Below are 14,626 nucleotides of genomic sequence, written 5' to 3' on the forward strand. Positions count from 1 at the left end.
TGTTAAATGACTAATATTCCCCTTTCCTCTCCAACTAAGCGTCAGGCTTGTGCTAGGAGTAGGTACGACAATAGTGCAACGGGTGGGGTTTGAACCGGCGACCTTTCGGTTTTCAGTCCACTCCTTTACCGGTTGAGCTATTGAGGCTCTGCAGTCAATAGCTAACTTGTATCTCAATAAAAAAAAACTTAGTACTGAATGGCAGTGAGGGCATTGAACTATCAATGGGAAATCCCACCCATGCGCGGTATGTCCTTTTAGGTATCAAGGTTGTTAAAAAATGTTATGTATCATCTGGATAACAGATCGAACTTATGTGGGATTTTAGACCAATTCTAGCGAAGTATATATTGCTTGTGGTAAAAAGTGGTGAATTGCCAGAAATGGTAAAAGGATTTGTCAAATTTGAAAAAGAAAATGTAAAAATTTTAGGAAAGAAAATGGAAAAAAGATGTATTCACAGATTTAGGCGTGAAATACGTTTTTAGAAGAGCTTTTATCAATATTTGCGGCCCTTCATTGAAGCATCCTGGGTGAAAGAATTATTGAAATCGGTTCAGTAGTTTCTGAGTTTATTGATTACAAACACAAACAAATAGTTCCTCTTTATAATATTAACTAGCTTATTCCCGCGGTTTCGTCCGCGTGGACTACACAAAATTCAAATCCCTATTTTACTCCTTTTGGGGCATTTTAGGGGTCGAATTTTCAAAAATCCTTTCTTAGCGAATGTCTACGTCATAATAGCTATCTGCATGCCTTCCAGCTGGATCCATCCAGTAGTTTGACCTGTGCCTTGATAGATCAGGTCAGTCAGTCAGTCAGCTTTTCCTTTTATATAGTCCGTACAAAATGACTCTTCACGCGCCATTTTAACTCGATGCAAGGTTCAACTGTCATGTCAAAAGTACGGTTAAACCTTTAAAATAAGGACTAAAATCGTAGGTACTTTTAACGTGAAATTTGACACAAAAAGTTAAAATGGCGCGTGAGGAGTTAAATTTTACGAGTTATATTTAGATTTAGATATTCCCAAATATTATTTATTACGATTTAGACTTATTATAGATTAAAATTCCTTTTGGAAACATGAAAAGAGGTAATCTATCGAAAAGACATTCCATCATATAAAATCTCAAGATTTCCGCGAAATGCCATTTCCAAAAAATATAAAATTGACACCTCATTTCATATTGATAGATTGATAGGTTATGCAAGTAAAATATGTGTCACGCAAACTTTATTTATTTTACTTATCGCTAGATAAAAGTTTAGTGGGCTAGCGTTAGTTTTATTTAGTTTCACGGCACCGGACTTTTATGATGTCTCTGAAATAGTTTTAGTACTACATGGACCTATAAATACTTAGTGCTATAAATTTTTCAGTGTGTGTGAATAAACTGTATGACATATCAAGATTTTTGCTGTAGTAAATATGTGCAGTTTTAAACTAGAACCGTTAGGTAAATTCAGGTAATTATTGACCTAATTCCACAGTTGACTAACGGTACTTACTAACTGGCCTTCATATTATGTTTCGCAAAAAACGTTTTTCCAGCATGAAACAAAAAGCTCAATTTTAAACCATGAATTTCAATGAAAGTTTTGTATCTAGGCGTAAGTATATTCTAGACTATCACTAATAATATAAATGCGAAAGTGTGTTTGTTTCTCCTTCAAGAACGTAATATTTTTGCATGAATAATATTTAAGTAGCATGGATATAGTGAAAAACCTGCAGAATAACATTAGCTAGGTACTTTTTATCCCGGAAAATCATGAGGTTTTATACCAAAACCCACGCAATAACTACGAAAAGTTAGCTTTTCGGAGTTATGTGCGTTTTAAGAAATTAAATATCACTCGCTTTAACGGTGAAGAAAAACATCGTGAGGAAACCTGCATGCATTCTACATAATGTCCTCAAAGGTGTGTGAAGTCTGCCAATCCGAACTTGGCCAGCGGTGGACTAAGGCCAAACCCTTCTCATATTGAGAGGAGACCCATGCTCTGTAGTAAGCCGACTATAGGTTGATCATGATGATGACTCTTACTTTCGCCGATATATAGATCTGAATCCGGGTTGGGTTGTTGCGGACGCCAATATTTTAACATCCGCGGATACGGATGCGGATTATTAGAAGTTCACATCCGTGGATGCGGATGCGGGTGTCTGAATTAATATGAATGCTCCGCATTTGCGGATGCGGATACGAATATCCGTAACACCTCTGTTGGGTACCATTGTACACTTTTTGATTGGTAAATTAGCGAACGATAATATCAATTATTATCAACTAGCAACCACGCGCGAGGCATGCACCACTCTGGATTTCTTTGCAGGTAGTTACATGCTGCGAATATGAATCCGCATCCGTAAAAGCTCCGCATTAATTGATGCGGATGCTGAATCAATACTTACCGTAGCTCTAGGCGTCAAGCAAATTGCAGCTGAAGTTTATCGCCTAAATGTAAATGTGACCTTATTGTTCTCAGTGAGATGAATGCCGTATTCATGACTGCGCCCCAGTCACCCAGTCAGCTGTGCTCTAGTTTTTCTTTATCAATTTTAGTGCGTGTTAGGGTTGGCACTAAATCGTTTTTTTTTATCGGTCAAGTGTGTGTTGCGTCACGCGCAGCGTAGGGTTCCGCAATTTTGTTTTGTTGCTTGCACAACTAACAACTTCATCTAACTATTAATTTTGAATGAAATTTCATACGACTTCAAGAACTTTTTTTATGTTGATCTACTATAAGATACTTACTTTACGTGTAGGAGAGTTACAAAAAAATTTTTTTTCAAGATTTTATTTTAGGTACCACTTTGTCACGTACTAATAATGTATACCAATGCCAAATTACAACTTTCTAGTACTAATTTAGTTTCTGAGCTAAGCCGCCGAGGGATGGACGACGGACAGACAGACAGACATGGCGAAACTATAAAGGCCGGACCGCATTACAGCGGCGCTGCGCGGCGCATCGCTTCTCGTCAAAATATAATTTATGCCGCGACGCGCAGCAACGCGCCGTGCAGCGCCGTTCTAATGCGCCATGCACCATACGAAATGATTGATATAATATTTTGACACTTTGTGCCGCGCTGTGGTCTGACCGTATCAACTTCTGGCAAAAGCTTAACGCTTGATTGTAGGGGAAAAAGTCATGGTTGATATCACTTAAAAACTTAAAAATCTAGCAAAACACAAAAAAATACGAGTGGTAGTTATTAAAGAGAATAGTCAAAAGTTGGTAACTTAAACTTTGACTGAGTCATTGTCTAAAATTAGGTTGTAAGTTTCTGACAAAAAGGTTTCGTCAAGAAAAAGTTTGCGCTTTTCAATTGCAATACTATTTTTTTTTAATTTCTTTGTGACTATGTACCTATTGAAGTTAATGTGACTAATTTTATCAAAACTATGTACACGTTGTTAGGTAGATCATAACATATTGCATGCTAATAGCCAGAATTTGGCTGTACCTTTTTGTTTTTGTAACATCTCCACTGTTTACCCAGATACCTACGCAATAAAGTTTGTATTTGTATTTGACAACCCTAGCGTATGAATTATGAAAATGAACAAAAATTCTCCATTGTTACAGATGCTGCATCCCACCATGTCCAAGAAAATGAAAATAGCTGGATAATATTAGTTTAAACTAAAAAAAATAGTAAAAAATTACGCCCATGACTTACAAGAGTCTTGCCTTGATGCCTTGAGTCGTTCGTGAAAGTTTGCCAAGAAATCAAAGATGGCGTCGTGCCTCGGTAGCCATTTTGGGCCCAGCCATGATTATGTTGCGGTGGCAGAGTTTTACGCCGACAAATCGGTGTTCGTTACCGGTGGAACAGGATTTATGGGGAAGGTAAGACTTTCACCTACTAGGTAATCTAGGATTTAAAGACCTACATAATAGCGCTGGAAGGTGGACATACGACACCAAACGAGTCGCAGGGAGCCACTGGATGGCGGCGGCGTAACACTCATAACGTAACATGTGGAAGTCCCTACTAGAGACCTATGTCCAGCAGTGGATGTCTGTTGGTTGATAAGGATGATGATGATGATGATGATAACAATAAACAATGTTCTCCAGCACAAGGAGCTTTAGTCACTTTAGTTTTAATTGCAAGGGTTGTATGTTTAGTCGTTACTTTGCGGAAGTCCATGATATACAATGAACAAAAGCTTAATTTGCTATAATCCGCTGAAACAGGTAGACGTACAGATTGGACCTGTTTCAGCGGATTATAGCAAATTAAGCTTTTGGTTCATCTTCTCTATATATAAAAATGAATCACTGAATGTGTTGCTGATCGAAAATCTCGAGAACAGATGAATCGATTTCGCTAATTCTTTTTTCATAATATTCCTTGAAGTACGGGGATGGTTCTTACGGAGAGAAAAATTAAAAAAAAAAATCCTGAAAAAGAATCGACTGTTAGGCGGTACGAAGTTCGCCGGGTCAGCTAGTTGTATGATAAAATAAAATACCTATTTTTGAACCAACAGGTGTTAGTGGAAAAGCTGCTGAGGAGTTGTCCAAAAATAAAGAAAATCTACCTGCTGATGCGGCCAAAACGCGGACAGGACGTCGCGTCGCGTCTCGCCGAACTCACACAATCTCCGGTGAGTGTAATCAGCCCTACACACTGTTAAGTCTATCTTCTTTTTAACCGAATTCCAAAAAGGATTCCTAATGTATGTAGGTACATCGATTTTTTCGAGGTTTCAGGACCGATTTGCAATTTTTTTAATCAACAGAGGATATTTCCGTAGTGGTCCCATAAAAATTTCTGGATCCAACTCCTCAATCCTGATGCGGCAGGGTTACTGCCCACCTATTATCAAGATTCAGGAAGTGTTCATAGTGAATTAATGTGGTTGTAACAACGACTTCATGCTTGAACTCTAAGTCCCAACTCCACCACCCTGATGATGTAGGGTACAGCACTCCTAAACTAAAGTGATTCAGGAACTGCGGATGATGTAATATTATTTATGGTGCCAAGCATAGACTACACCAATGAACTTCGGATCCCAACTCCTCAATGCTGATGCTGCAAGGTACTGAACTCCTAAGCCGTGGAGATTCGGGAATTTCTGTTGTCGGGAATGTTTCGTTTCGTGTTTTGACGACCTCCCTGGCGCAGTAGTGAGCGCTGTGGTCTTATTAGTGGGAGGTCCCGGGTTCGATTTCTGGCAGGGGTTTGGAATTTTATAATTTCTAAATTTCTGGTCTGGTCTGGTGGGAGGCTTTGGCCGTGGCTAGTTACCACCCTACCGGCAAAGCCGTGCCGCCAAGCGATTTAGCGTTCCGGTACGATGCCGTGTAGAAACCAAAGAGGTATGGGTTTAATAAAAATTGCCATACCCCTTCCAGGTTAGCCCGCTATCATCTTAGACTGCATCTTCACTTACCACCAGGTGAGATTGCAGTCAAGGGTTAACTTGTACCTGAATAAAAAAAAAAAGTTAAGTGATTACCGCCACCCATGAATAATTGCAGTACCAGAGGAACCACCAATGCGTTGCCGGCCTTTCAGGAATTAGTTGGTCCTCTGACTGACTGATCTATCAACGCACAGCTCAAACTACGTGACGGATCGGGCTGAAATTTGGCATACAGATAGCTACGTAGTTGTCCGTTAAGAAAGGATAGCTAAAAATTCAATCCCGAAGGGGGTAAAATAGGAGTCCACGCAGACGAAATCGCGGGATAAGCTAGTACATCAAATTATTTCAATTCATCTAATTAATTGCTCTGTGTTTATGACGTCATAATTACGCATGACGGCATGCACCCCTTAACCTATCATCATAATATAGGGTAATAATTTTAATTAAATTACGTTTTATGAGTTCATAGCGCGGTGACCTTGTTAACCTAGTGGCCTCCTATTTAGGGGGTCTGGGATTCGATCCCGGGCACACACCTCTAACTTTTCGGGGTTCACAGCTTTGCATAATCTGATAGAATAAAATGTTGATTGTAATACGCGGATTACTATCGGCTATTAATAATTGTCTGTCCTTGTTGCTACAATCTACTTTTTAGGGTTCCGTAGCCGAATGGCAAAAAACGGAACCCTTATAGATTCGTCATGTCTGTCTGTCTGTCTGTCTGTATGTCACAGCTACAGCCACTTTTTTCCGAAACTATAAGAGCTATTCTGTTGAAACTAGGTAAGTAGATGTATTACCGCATTAAGATTTTTACACAAAAATAGAAAAAAAACAGTAAATTTTGGGGCTCCCCATACTTAGAACTGAAACCCAAAAATTTTTTTTTTTCATCAAACCAATATGTGTGGTGATATGTCTTGTCAATGGATAGGTCTTCAAAAATGATATTGAGGTTTCTAATATCATTTTTTTCTAAACTGAATAGTTTGTGCGAGAGACACTTCCAAAGTGGTAAAATGTCCCCCCCCCCACGCTGTAACTTCGAAAATAAGAGAGTGATAAAACTAAAAAAAATATTTGATGTACATTACTATGCAAACTTCCACCGAAAATTGGTTTGAACGAGATCTAGTAAGTAGTTTTTAATTTATCGTACAAAATGTCGATAAAATACGATTGCACTACGGAACCCTCAGTGCGCGAGTCTGATTCGCACTTGGCCGGTTTTTTTAAACTTTTCATCTTTTGGAAAGCTGTGTCCTGATGTTCTCGATGAGCACAAAGGCTCAACACGACACTGAAGCATTTTATTTCGACAAAATAAATAATTTTACTCATTAAACTCCGTATTTACATACAAATAAACGGAGTTTGACTGATAGTTTACCCCCCAGCCTCACTAGCGATGCCAAGCGGGAGCAAAGGCGGACATTGTATTATAGTTTTAAGATTAAAATTTGTACGCCTTACATAGGCATGAAATAGTGTGACAAAAAAATCAACAAAACCCTGTTTAATAAATAAATTGATTTTGATTTGAATCAATTTATTTATTTATTATAAATAAATTGATTCAAAAAATCAATTTATTGATTTATTATAAATAAATTGATTTCACCAAAGATCTCCAAGAACGCTGATTTAACTTAGCCTTGAGGTGTTTCATCAGAATATTATAACCTTTCTTGGCATACTTGGTAAATTATTGTTATTTATTATGCAAATATATACCTACTTAAAGTTATTTACCAAAACATGACAATAATGTAAGCTACTTGCCAAATGATGCTATAATATCGATTTCGAATGTGTAAATATTAAGAACTAGCTGATCCGCCCCGGCTTCGCTCGGGTGGAGTTTAGAAAATTGAGGGGGAGGTTGAATTAAATTTTTCTCTCCGTAAGAACCATCCCCGTACTTCAAGGAACATTATAAAATTTTTCTCTCCGTAAGAACCATCTTCTTCAGTAAGAATCATTTCTTTTTATAATATTTCTTGAAGTAATATTATAAACTTCAAGGAATATTATAAAAAGAAATTAGCGAAATCGGTTCAGCTGTTCTCGAGATTTGCGATGAGCGACACATTTAGTGATTCATTTTTATATTATAGATATGCATTTTATATATTTTTTATATTGCTTTACCTACACTTCAAGAAAATTTCTAAATAATTTTAAATAGGTAGGTAATATATCAAAAATTGCGGACCGGCAGGATTTGAACCCGCGTCTCTCTTTGATATGCATTTAAAATTAATATGCATTTTAATTAAATACCTACCTATTGATTTAATATTTACGCATTACAAAATCGATGTAGGTACGTATCTAATAAGTTAGTTACCATGACCTGTGTCATTATACTACGTAAATCGATTATATTATCGATGCTTGAACAAATCGAATGTTTGAGGAAACCATTTCGTTAAATCGATTTTGAAAGTAGGTAAATATTTATTTAACTGCTTAGCTGACGCAACTAGGAACTAAATTTCTAATCTTCCAGATATTAAATTGTTAATGTACTGAATAATAATTTCTCAAAACATCCAGCCTTTGCGACTTTACGCGACTTTGTTCGCTTGGATTCAGGTTTTAAAAATTCCGCGGGAACTCTGTGATTTTCCGGGATGTAAAATGTAGTCTATGTCAATCTCCAAGATTCAAGCTGTCTCTGTACCTAGATGATGCCCGTAATTTCATGCATATTGTATATTAGGTAAGGTTTTTTTTTTATTTTATTCAGATACAAGTTAGCCCTTGACTGCAATCTCACCTGATGGTAAGTGATGATGCAGTCTAAGATGATAGCGGGCTAACCTGGAAGGGGTATGGCAGTTTTTATTAAACCCATACCCCTTTGGTTTCTACACGGCATCGTACCGGAACGCTAAATCGCTTGGCGGCACGGCTTCTGCCGGTAGGGTGGTAACTAGTCACGGCCGAAGCCTCCCACCAGACCAGACCAGAAATTTAGAAATTATAAAATTCCAAACCCCTGCCAGGAATCGAACCCGGGACCTCCAACTAATAAGACCACAGCGCTCACCACTGCGCCAGGGAGGTCGTCGAGGTTTTTATAATAATCCCGTCGGAACTCTGATTTATCGGGACCAAAAGTAGTCTATGTCCTCTCCCGGGATGCAAACTATCGCTGTACCAAAATTCATCAAAATCGGTTTAACGGCGAGGCGTGAAAAACTAGCGTCTGCTAGTTTTTCACGACCGACGAAGACCGACACACACTACTGTACTGAGTTGTTTAAATAAATAAATATTATATTATATTATATTATATTATATTATATTATATTATATTATATTATATTATATTATATTATATTATATTATATTATATTATATTATATTATATTATATTATATTATATTATATTATATTATATTATATTATATTATATTATATTATATTATATTTTAAAAATCCCGTGGAAACCCTTTGATTTTCCGGGATAAAAAGAAACCTATGTCCTTGTACCAAATTTCGTTAAAATCGGTTGAACGGATCGGCCGTGAAAAGCTAGCAGACAGACAGACACACTTTCACATTTATAATATTAGTATGGATATAGAAATTTGGGAGAATTTTCTCGCGTACCTAGTACCTATAATTCCGCTAGAATTAATTATGTTGACAGAATATTAGTTACAATTAGGTAGGTTAGTAAATAAATAGACTTGTAAAAAAGTTAATAGCACGAATCGATTTTTATGAAAAGGAGCAAAAAATATAGTGACCTTAATCACGCGATATTGTATGGTGAAAAACTCGTATGACGATATTTTATGGTTACTTACAAAAGCTTTATTGTGAAGCAACATTTCCATGCTAATGGTTTATTCCTATCAATATCAGGTTCGATTCATAGCGAGCTTTTTAAACAGACTCTTTGATTAAAACTGATTCTGCCTGCCTGTAGAATGCCTACCTATGATTAAATTTTTTTTTTTAAATTCCAGGCTTGCGCTTGACGACAATCATCTCTACATAATATAAAACAAAGTCACTTCCCGCCTTCTGTATGGTTAGATAAATTTTAAACTACGCGACGGACTTTAGTGCGATTTTCATTAATAAATAAATAGAGCGATCCAAGAGGAAGATTTATAAGTGTAGTTCAATATTGTTTTGTGCTAATTGGTTGAGATATGACAATAATTGTTCAAGATGTCGCGGTAGAAATTAAGCTGATTGCAATAACTTTCTACTGGCACTCCATTAGACTGACATGTAGTACCTACACTGCACCCATGCGAGGCTGGGGCATCAATAAATAAATAAATAATAAATAATAAATAATTTTTATTTCAGGCAATGAAAATACAACCCATAACAATATACACAGTATGAAGCGGATTAAATTAATATTAAAATTGAATAGAATAGAATAGGTATAAATGTAAAAAAAATGGAGCTAACAATTTAAAAAACTAATCTAAATATATAAAAGGAAAAGGGTGACTGACTGACTGACTGACTGACTGACTGATCTATCAACGCACAAACTACTGGACGTATCGAGCTGAAAGGAGAATGGGCGGTTTCGTCCCCAGTGGTGTATCAAGTTGTGATATATGTCATTTTAAAGGTCATGATAATAGCTTCATTTTATTGTATGACACCAACAATGAGTTGCGTGTGTTATATTACGATAAAATTGGATACATAATTATTATGCTAAAATTCATCTAATCATAAACTTGGGAGTCTGAAGTAAATGTTTGTTGTGATATTTAAAACAGAATCGTAATTCCGTTTCCGAATTCAATATCAATGTACGGAAAGAGTATGATTTAATTAGTATCTTTTCTTGTATGTTGTTTAATTTAATATTTAGGAATGTGACAATACGATAAATAATATTATGTGAATTGTCAATACTGGTAACTAATTATTCATTGTAAAATTGTAAATTAAATACTGTCAATGTACGGAAAGGGTATGATTTGAATAGTATCTTTTCTTGTATGTTGTTTAATTTAATATTTAGGAATGTGACAATACGATAAATAATATTATGTGAATTGTCAATACTGGTAACTAATTATTCATTGTAAATTAAATACTGTCAATGCACTAAGAGTGACATTATACTAAGCTATTGTCAACATACAGTTGGCAATAGCTATTATGTGAAATAATAATGTTGTGTAAACTGACAATTTAAGTCGCTTATTATTATTGTAAATTATTAATACGTAGACCATCAATGTCACTGATTTTATTATTGTAAATTGGGTGTGTCAACATACCTTTTGTCAACAAACCTAAAATAAATAATGATTAATATTAAGATCATGTGATAGTCGACATCCGCCTGGTTTGCGAGGGCAGTGTTATAAAAGTACCCTACCTCGACAGAGAGGGAACAGTCTTGTATCGACAGCCCAGAGCAAACACAGCGGACCTTACTGAAGTTAAGTATTCTTATATTTTATTATAATGTAATGTAATCATTTGCCTTTTATAGGTTACCTGTTGTAACTGTGTACCAAATATGTACCTACTACTTTACTCAACGTTCTAATGTTTTAAAAGATGTGTGTTATGGAGTTTCTTTGCCCTTTCTTCTCCATGACTAAACACCTTAGCGAAATGGGTGGTAGATTCATTTTAATATAAATAGATCAATGCTGAACAATACAATTCAATTATTATTGGACTTGGTTGGTTTTACTTCTGTATTTATCACCTACCCTCTTGTGCTATTTATTTTATACATTGAGATAAAAGTAAACACTAGGTTGTTAGCTTCTAATTATTATAGAAGCCTGTTTAGATGATTAGGATTCTTACTTTGAAATAATACGGCAGATGCTTTGCTTGATCTTTAATTACTTAGTATTTGGCCTTACCTGACAAATAATTGATAAATGATAACTTTCATTAGTAATCATTGGATTTAATTTATCATCACTATTAAAGCCCACTGTGTTAACTTCTCTCTTCTTCTTTATCTTAATCTCACATCAGAAGTGGGATACGATAATTCTTTTCTTGTCGCAATACTAATACTTTTCAAATGCTTTTAGCAATCGTGGATGCGGCTTCTCCTCGAAGCAACAGGCTACTGCCTGTCATCGGCAGCACTTGGTATTGGTGCCCGATGATCACAAAGCGATGGGCAACGCTGTTGTCAGCGGCACTTGGTGCTGGTGTGACACCGCTGATCGAAACGTCGCGTCGCTCCAATTGTGAAAGATAAGTGAAGTGTAATTATGTGCTGCTTTAAAGTGATCTTAAAACCACGTTTGTGGTATTGTTTCTATGAAAAAGTTTTTGTGAGGGTAATCATAAAAGATTTTAATTAGTTAGATAAACCACGTGTTTAATTAAACTTAAACATAAACTATATTTATTTATTTTGCTTCTTAAAATAATTCAACTATTTGTCTTTTCTTAAAACAACACAAGAGATTATCCATTCGAACAATTTTGTCGTTCAACTAATTTCCTTTTCTTAAAACAACGCAAAGCAGATTGCCTACTCAAGTATTTTTTTTCTACTCAGTGACGTTATTATAACATTTAACATTTTTTTTAATAAATAAGGATTAAGATTACCAAACTGTTTCCACATACAAAATAATAATAATAATAATACAACTACAAATTCTTTGAGATTTCTTACATTAATTTTATTCTTAACTCTATAATATTACTATAACTTCGCTTAAGAATAATTCCCCTTAAATATAGTTTGTTTTATTTAATCTTCTTTTGTCGAAATATCTCATTTCAAAAGTATTTTCTTTTTAATAAAATATTCTTATTGTTCCCACATATCAGCAATAAACTTTGAGGTTAGGTTGAACCTGATTTTATTTTATCTTATTATTTTGACAAACCAATCAAGTAAATAGGAACCTATTTTTTTTTTCTATTGGTCAACCTACTAAAAATAATAATACGTCCTACATTTTATTTTAGGAAATACCTACGTTACAACGTGTTATTAATTTATTCCTGTTTTGAGTTTGTTTGATATACATACAAATCAAATAAAGAACATATTTATTCAAGCGGTAATAAAAAAAAAAACTGGAGATCATAGGAGTAAACCAAAACCTGTTTGTACATTTGGCGTTCCTCAGGGATCAATATTAGGGCCTTTGTTATTCCTGATCTATATTGATAGTATAAATGAAATAGGTTTAAAAGGAAACATACTGTTGTACGCTGATGATACATGTTTATTTTACTATGGCAACTCAATACACACAATCATCACAGATGCACAAAACGACTTAATACTACTCAATAAATGGTTTCAATAATATAACCTACTTACAATTAATACCTCAAAAAAAAAAACCATATGCTACATTAAATAGTTACATATAAATATAACTACAATATATTTTCATACTAAATTCACATACATGACTATAAAAATAAAAATAAAATACAAACATATAAATATTTTTAAATATACGTGTCGCACTAGTGATGCAGTGCTGTCGTGACTCAGAGAATGACTTTTTCAGAATCGACGAAAAACTGATTATTCACTTCCTGTTATAGATTATAAAAAAGTGCTTACTTTATAAGGTTTATAAATAATATTAACGCAATTATCATTTACATTCGCAATTTTTGAGTTAAGACTGTATTGCTCAAACAAAAAGTTTTCAGAAAGAGTAATTATTTTTAGTTGTATAGTTATTGCTGAAAATTTTTGAGTTACTATAAATAATGTTTGACTTTTTCCTTATGGTTTTGAGTATAATTTTGTAGTTACAACAATTATTTAATTTAGTTTTAAGTTTTATAGTTCCCTCCAAAAAAATAATTTGCACATTCAGGTTTGGACATTGATAAATAAAACCAGATAATCAAGAAAATTCAATCAGATAATCAGTTTTTATTTATAAAAAGTAATAATTTAATTTCAACAATTTCTGCCTTTTTCAACAAAAAAAAAAAAACCTTCCAAAACAATAAACAAAATTTGTCTTGAATACAAAAAAAAAAAAACAGAGCCAATCAAAATATTTTTTTTTAACTTAAATAATCAGCTATTGTTGTAACTGCACAGTAATTGTACGTAGTCACTAAATTGGAGCTAGGCAAAATTAAATAATAGTATTTCTATAATAATAGTATACTTAAACTAGTTTTACATCAGTCTGTTTCTAATAATTAGCATCAAAATGACAGCAATATTTTTTATTTAAGTACTTAAAATCAACCAGTCAAACTTCGCAAGTAAGATTCATAATAGGTCCTGGGAATCATATTTTGTCGAGCAGTTCTTTCGTCTTTTAATATTTTTGTTTAATTGTTTATGCTGGTGTCAAAGCAACAGAAAAATAACGTTTGGTTTCCAGCTTCACATTAAAATTACTACCCCACTGGTCACAATTTAATTCACATTAAAATGACTTACTAAACCAATAAGGGTGTCTTAAGTGAAAATACTATTTTAAATTTCATTTCTGTGAATCGATAATAGTGTAATAACTAGAAATACACCTACACACTAGAAATATCTATTTAGGTTTAAATCAGCTATATTGTATTAACTCGAATTCATAGTTGAACTTTTACATACCTGATTCAACAATATCGTTCCAATTTGAATTAATGCGGTCTAAACAGTAAACTGTCACGTCCTTCTTCGTCGAATTTAGATGTAACTAAAGATGATGCAATATTGGTTAGGGTATCACGACAGTTAGTCAGTCACTCAAATTTGACATGTTTTGGGTTGCGACAGTGTGTCGTCGGTGCGATATATGTATACATTTGTATATACTATAAACCCTATACTTACTATAATACATATGTAATACATACAGATAGGTACAGATATTATTACTATTATACTACTACCAAGCCGTTTCTAGTAATCCGTGTTTTGCCAATTCTATTTCTACCCACTTTATTTTGTATAAAATCGCAGTGGATGTGTGGATAAGATACCTACTGTTTATTTGTTAAATTTCTCATGTAAGTGAATTTATTTCATAGTGAGAATAAAGTTCTTTAACCGTAATAGTAGTAACCGTATACATATTAACATTGGGGAACATTGTTTGGTAACAACAAAGAAAACATATTCTATTCTACTCTGATTTCGGTCTGACGTCTGGCTATCCTGGTTTTTATGACAGTAACATTGACATTGAATCATTGAATATCGTTTTGTGAATGGAGCAATCTTATTTTTTTTTTATGTCGGTACTTTTGTTGCC

General features: G+C 34.4%; 1 protein-coding gene across 5 annotated transcripts in view; it reads left to right on the forward strand.

Annotated features, from left to right (window-relative positions):
* LOC117985464 (putative fatty acyl-CoA reductase CG5065) overlaps positions 1-14,626 on the forward strand; it is a 55,417-nt gene that overhangs the window by 17,716 nt on the left and 23,075 nt on the right. For 4 of the 5 annotated variants that reach the window (XM_034972195.2, XM_069501006.1, XM_069501005.1 and 1 more), the window contains exons 2-3: positions 3,604-3,867; positions 4,515-4,631. In XM_034972195.2, the coding sequence (XP_034828086.1) occupies positions 3,754-3,867; positions 4,515-4,631 (231 nt within the window). In that variant the 5' untranslated portion in view covers positions 3,604-3,753. Of the gene's footprint in view, positions 1-1,430; positions 1,474-3,603; positions 3,868-4,514; positions 4,632-14,626 lie in introns of those variants that run through there. The other variant, XM_034972196.2, reaches the window with a different exon arrangement.

This window comes from Maniola hyperantus, chromosome 9 (assembly GCF_902806685.2).
Source record: "Maniola hyperantus chromosome 9, iAphHyp1.2, whole genome shotgun sequence".
Taxonomy (NCBI): Eukaryota; Metazoa; Arthropoda; class Insecta; order Lepidoptera; family Nymphalidae; genus Maniola; species Maniola hyperantus.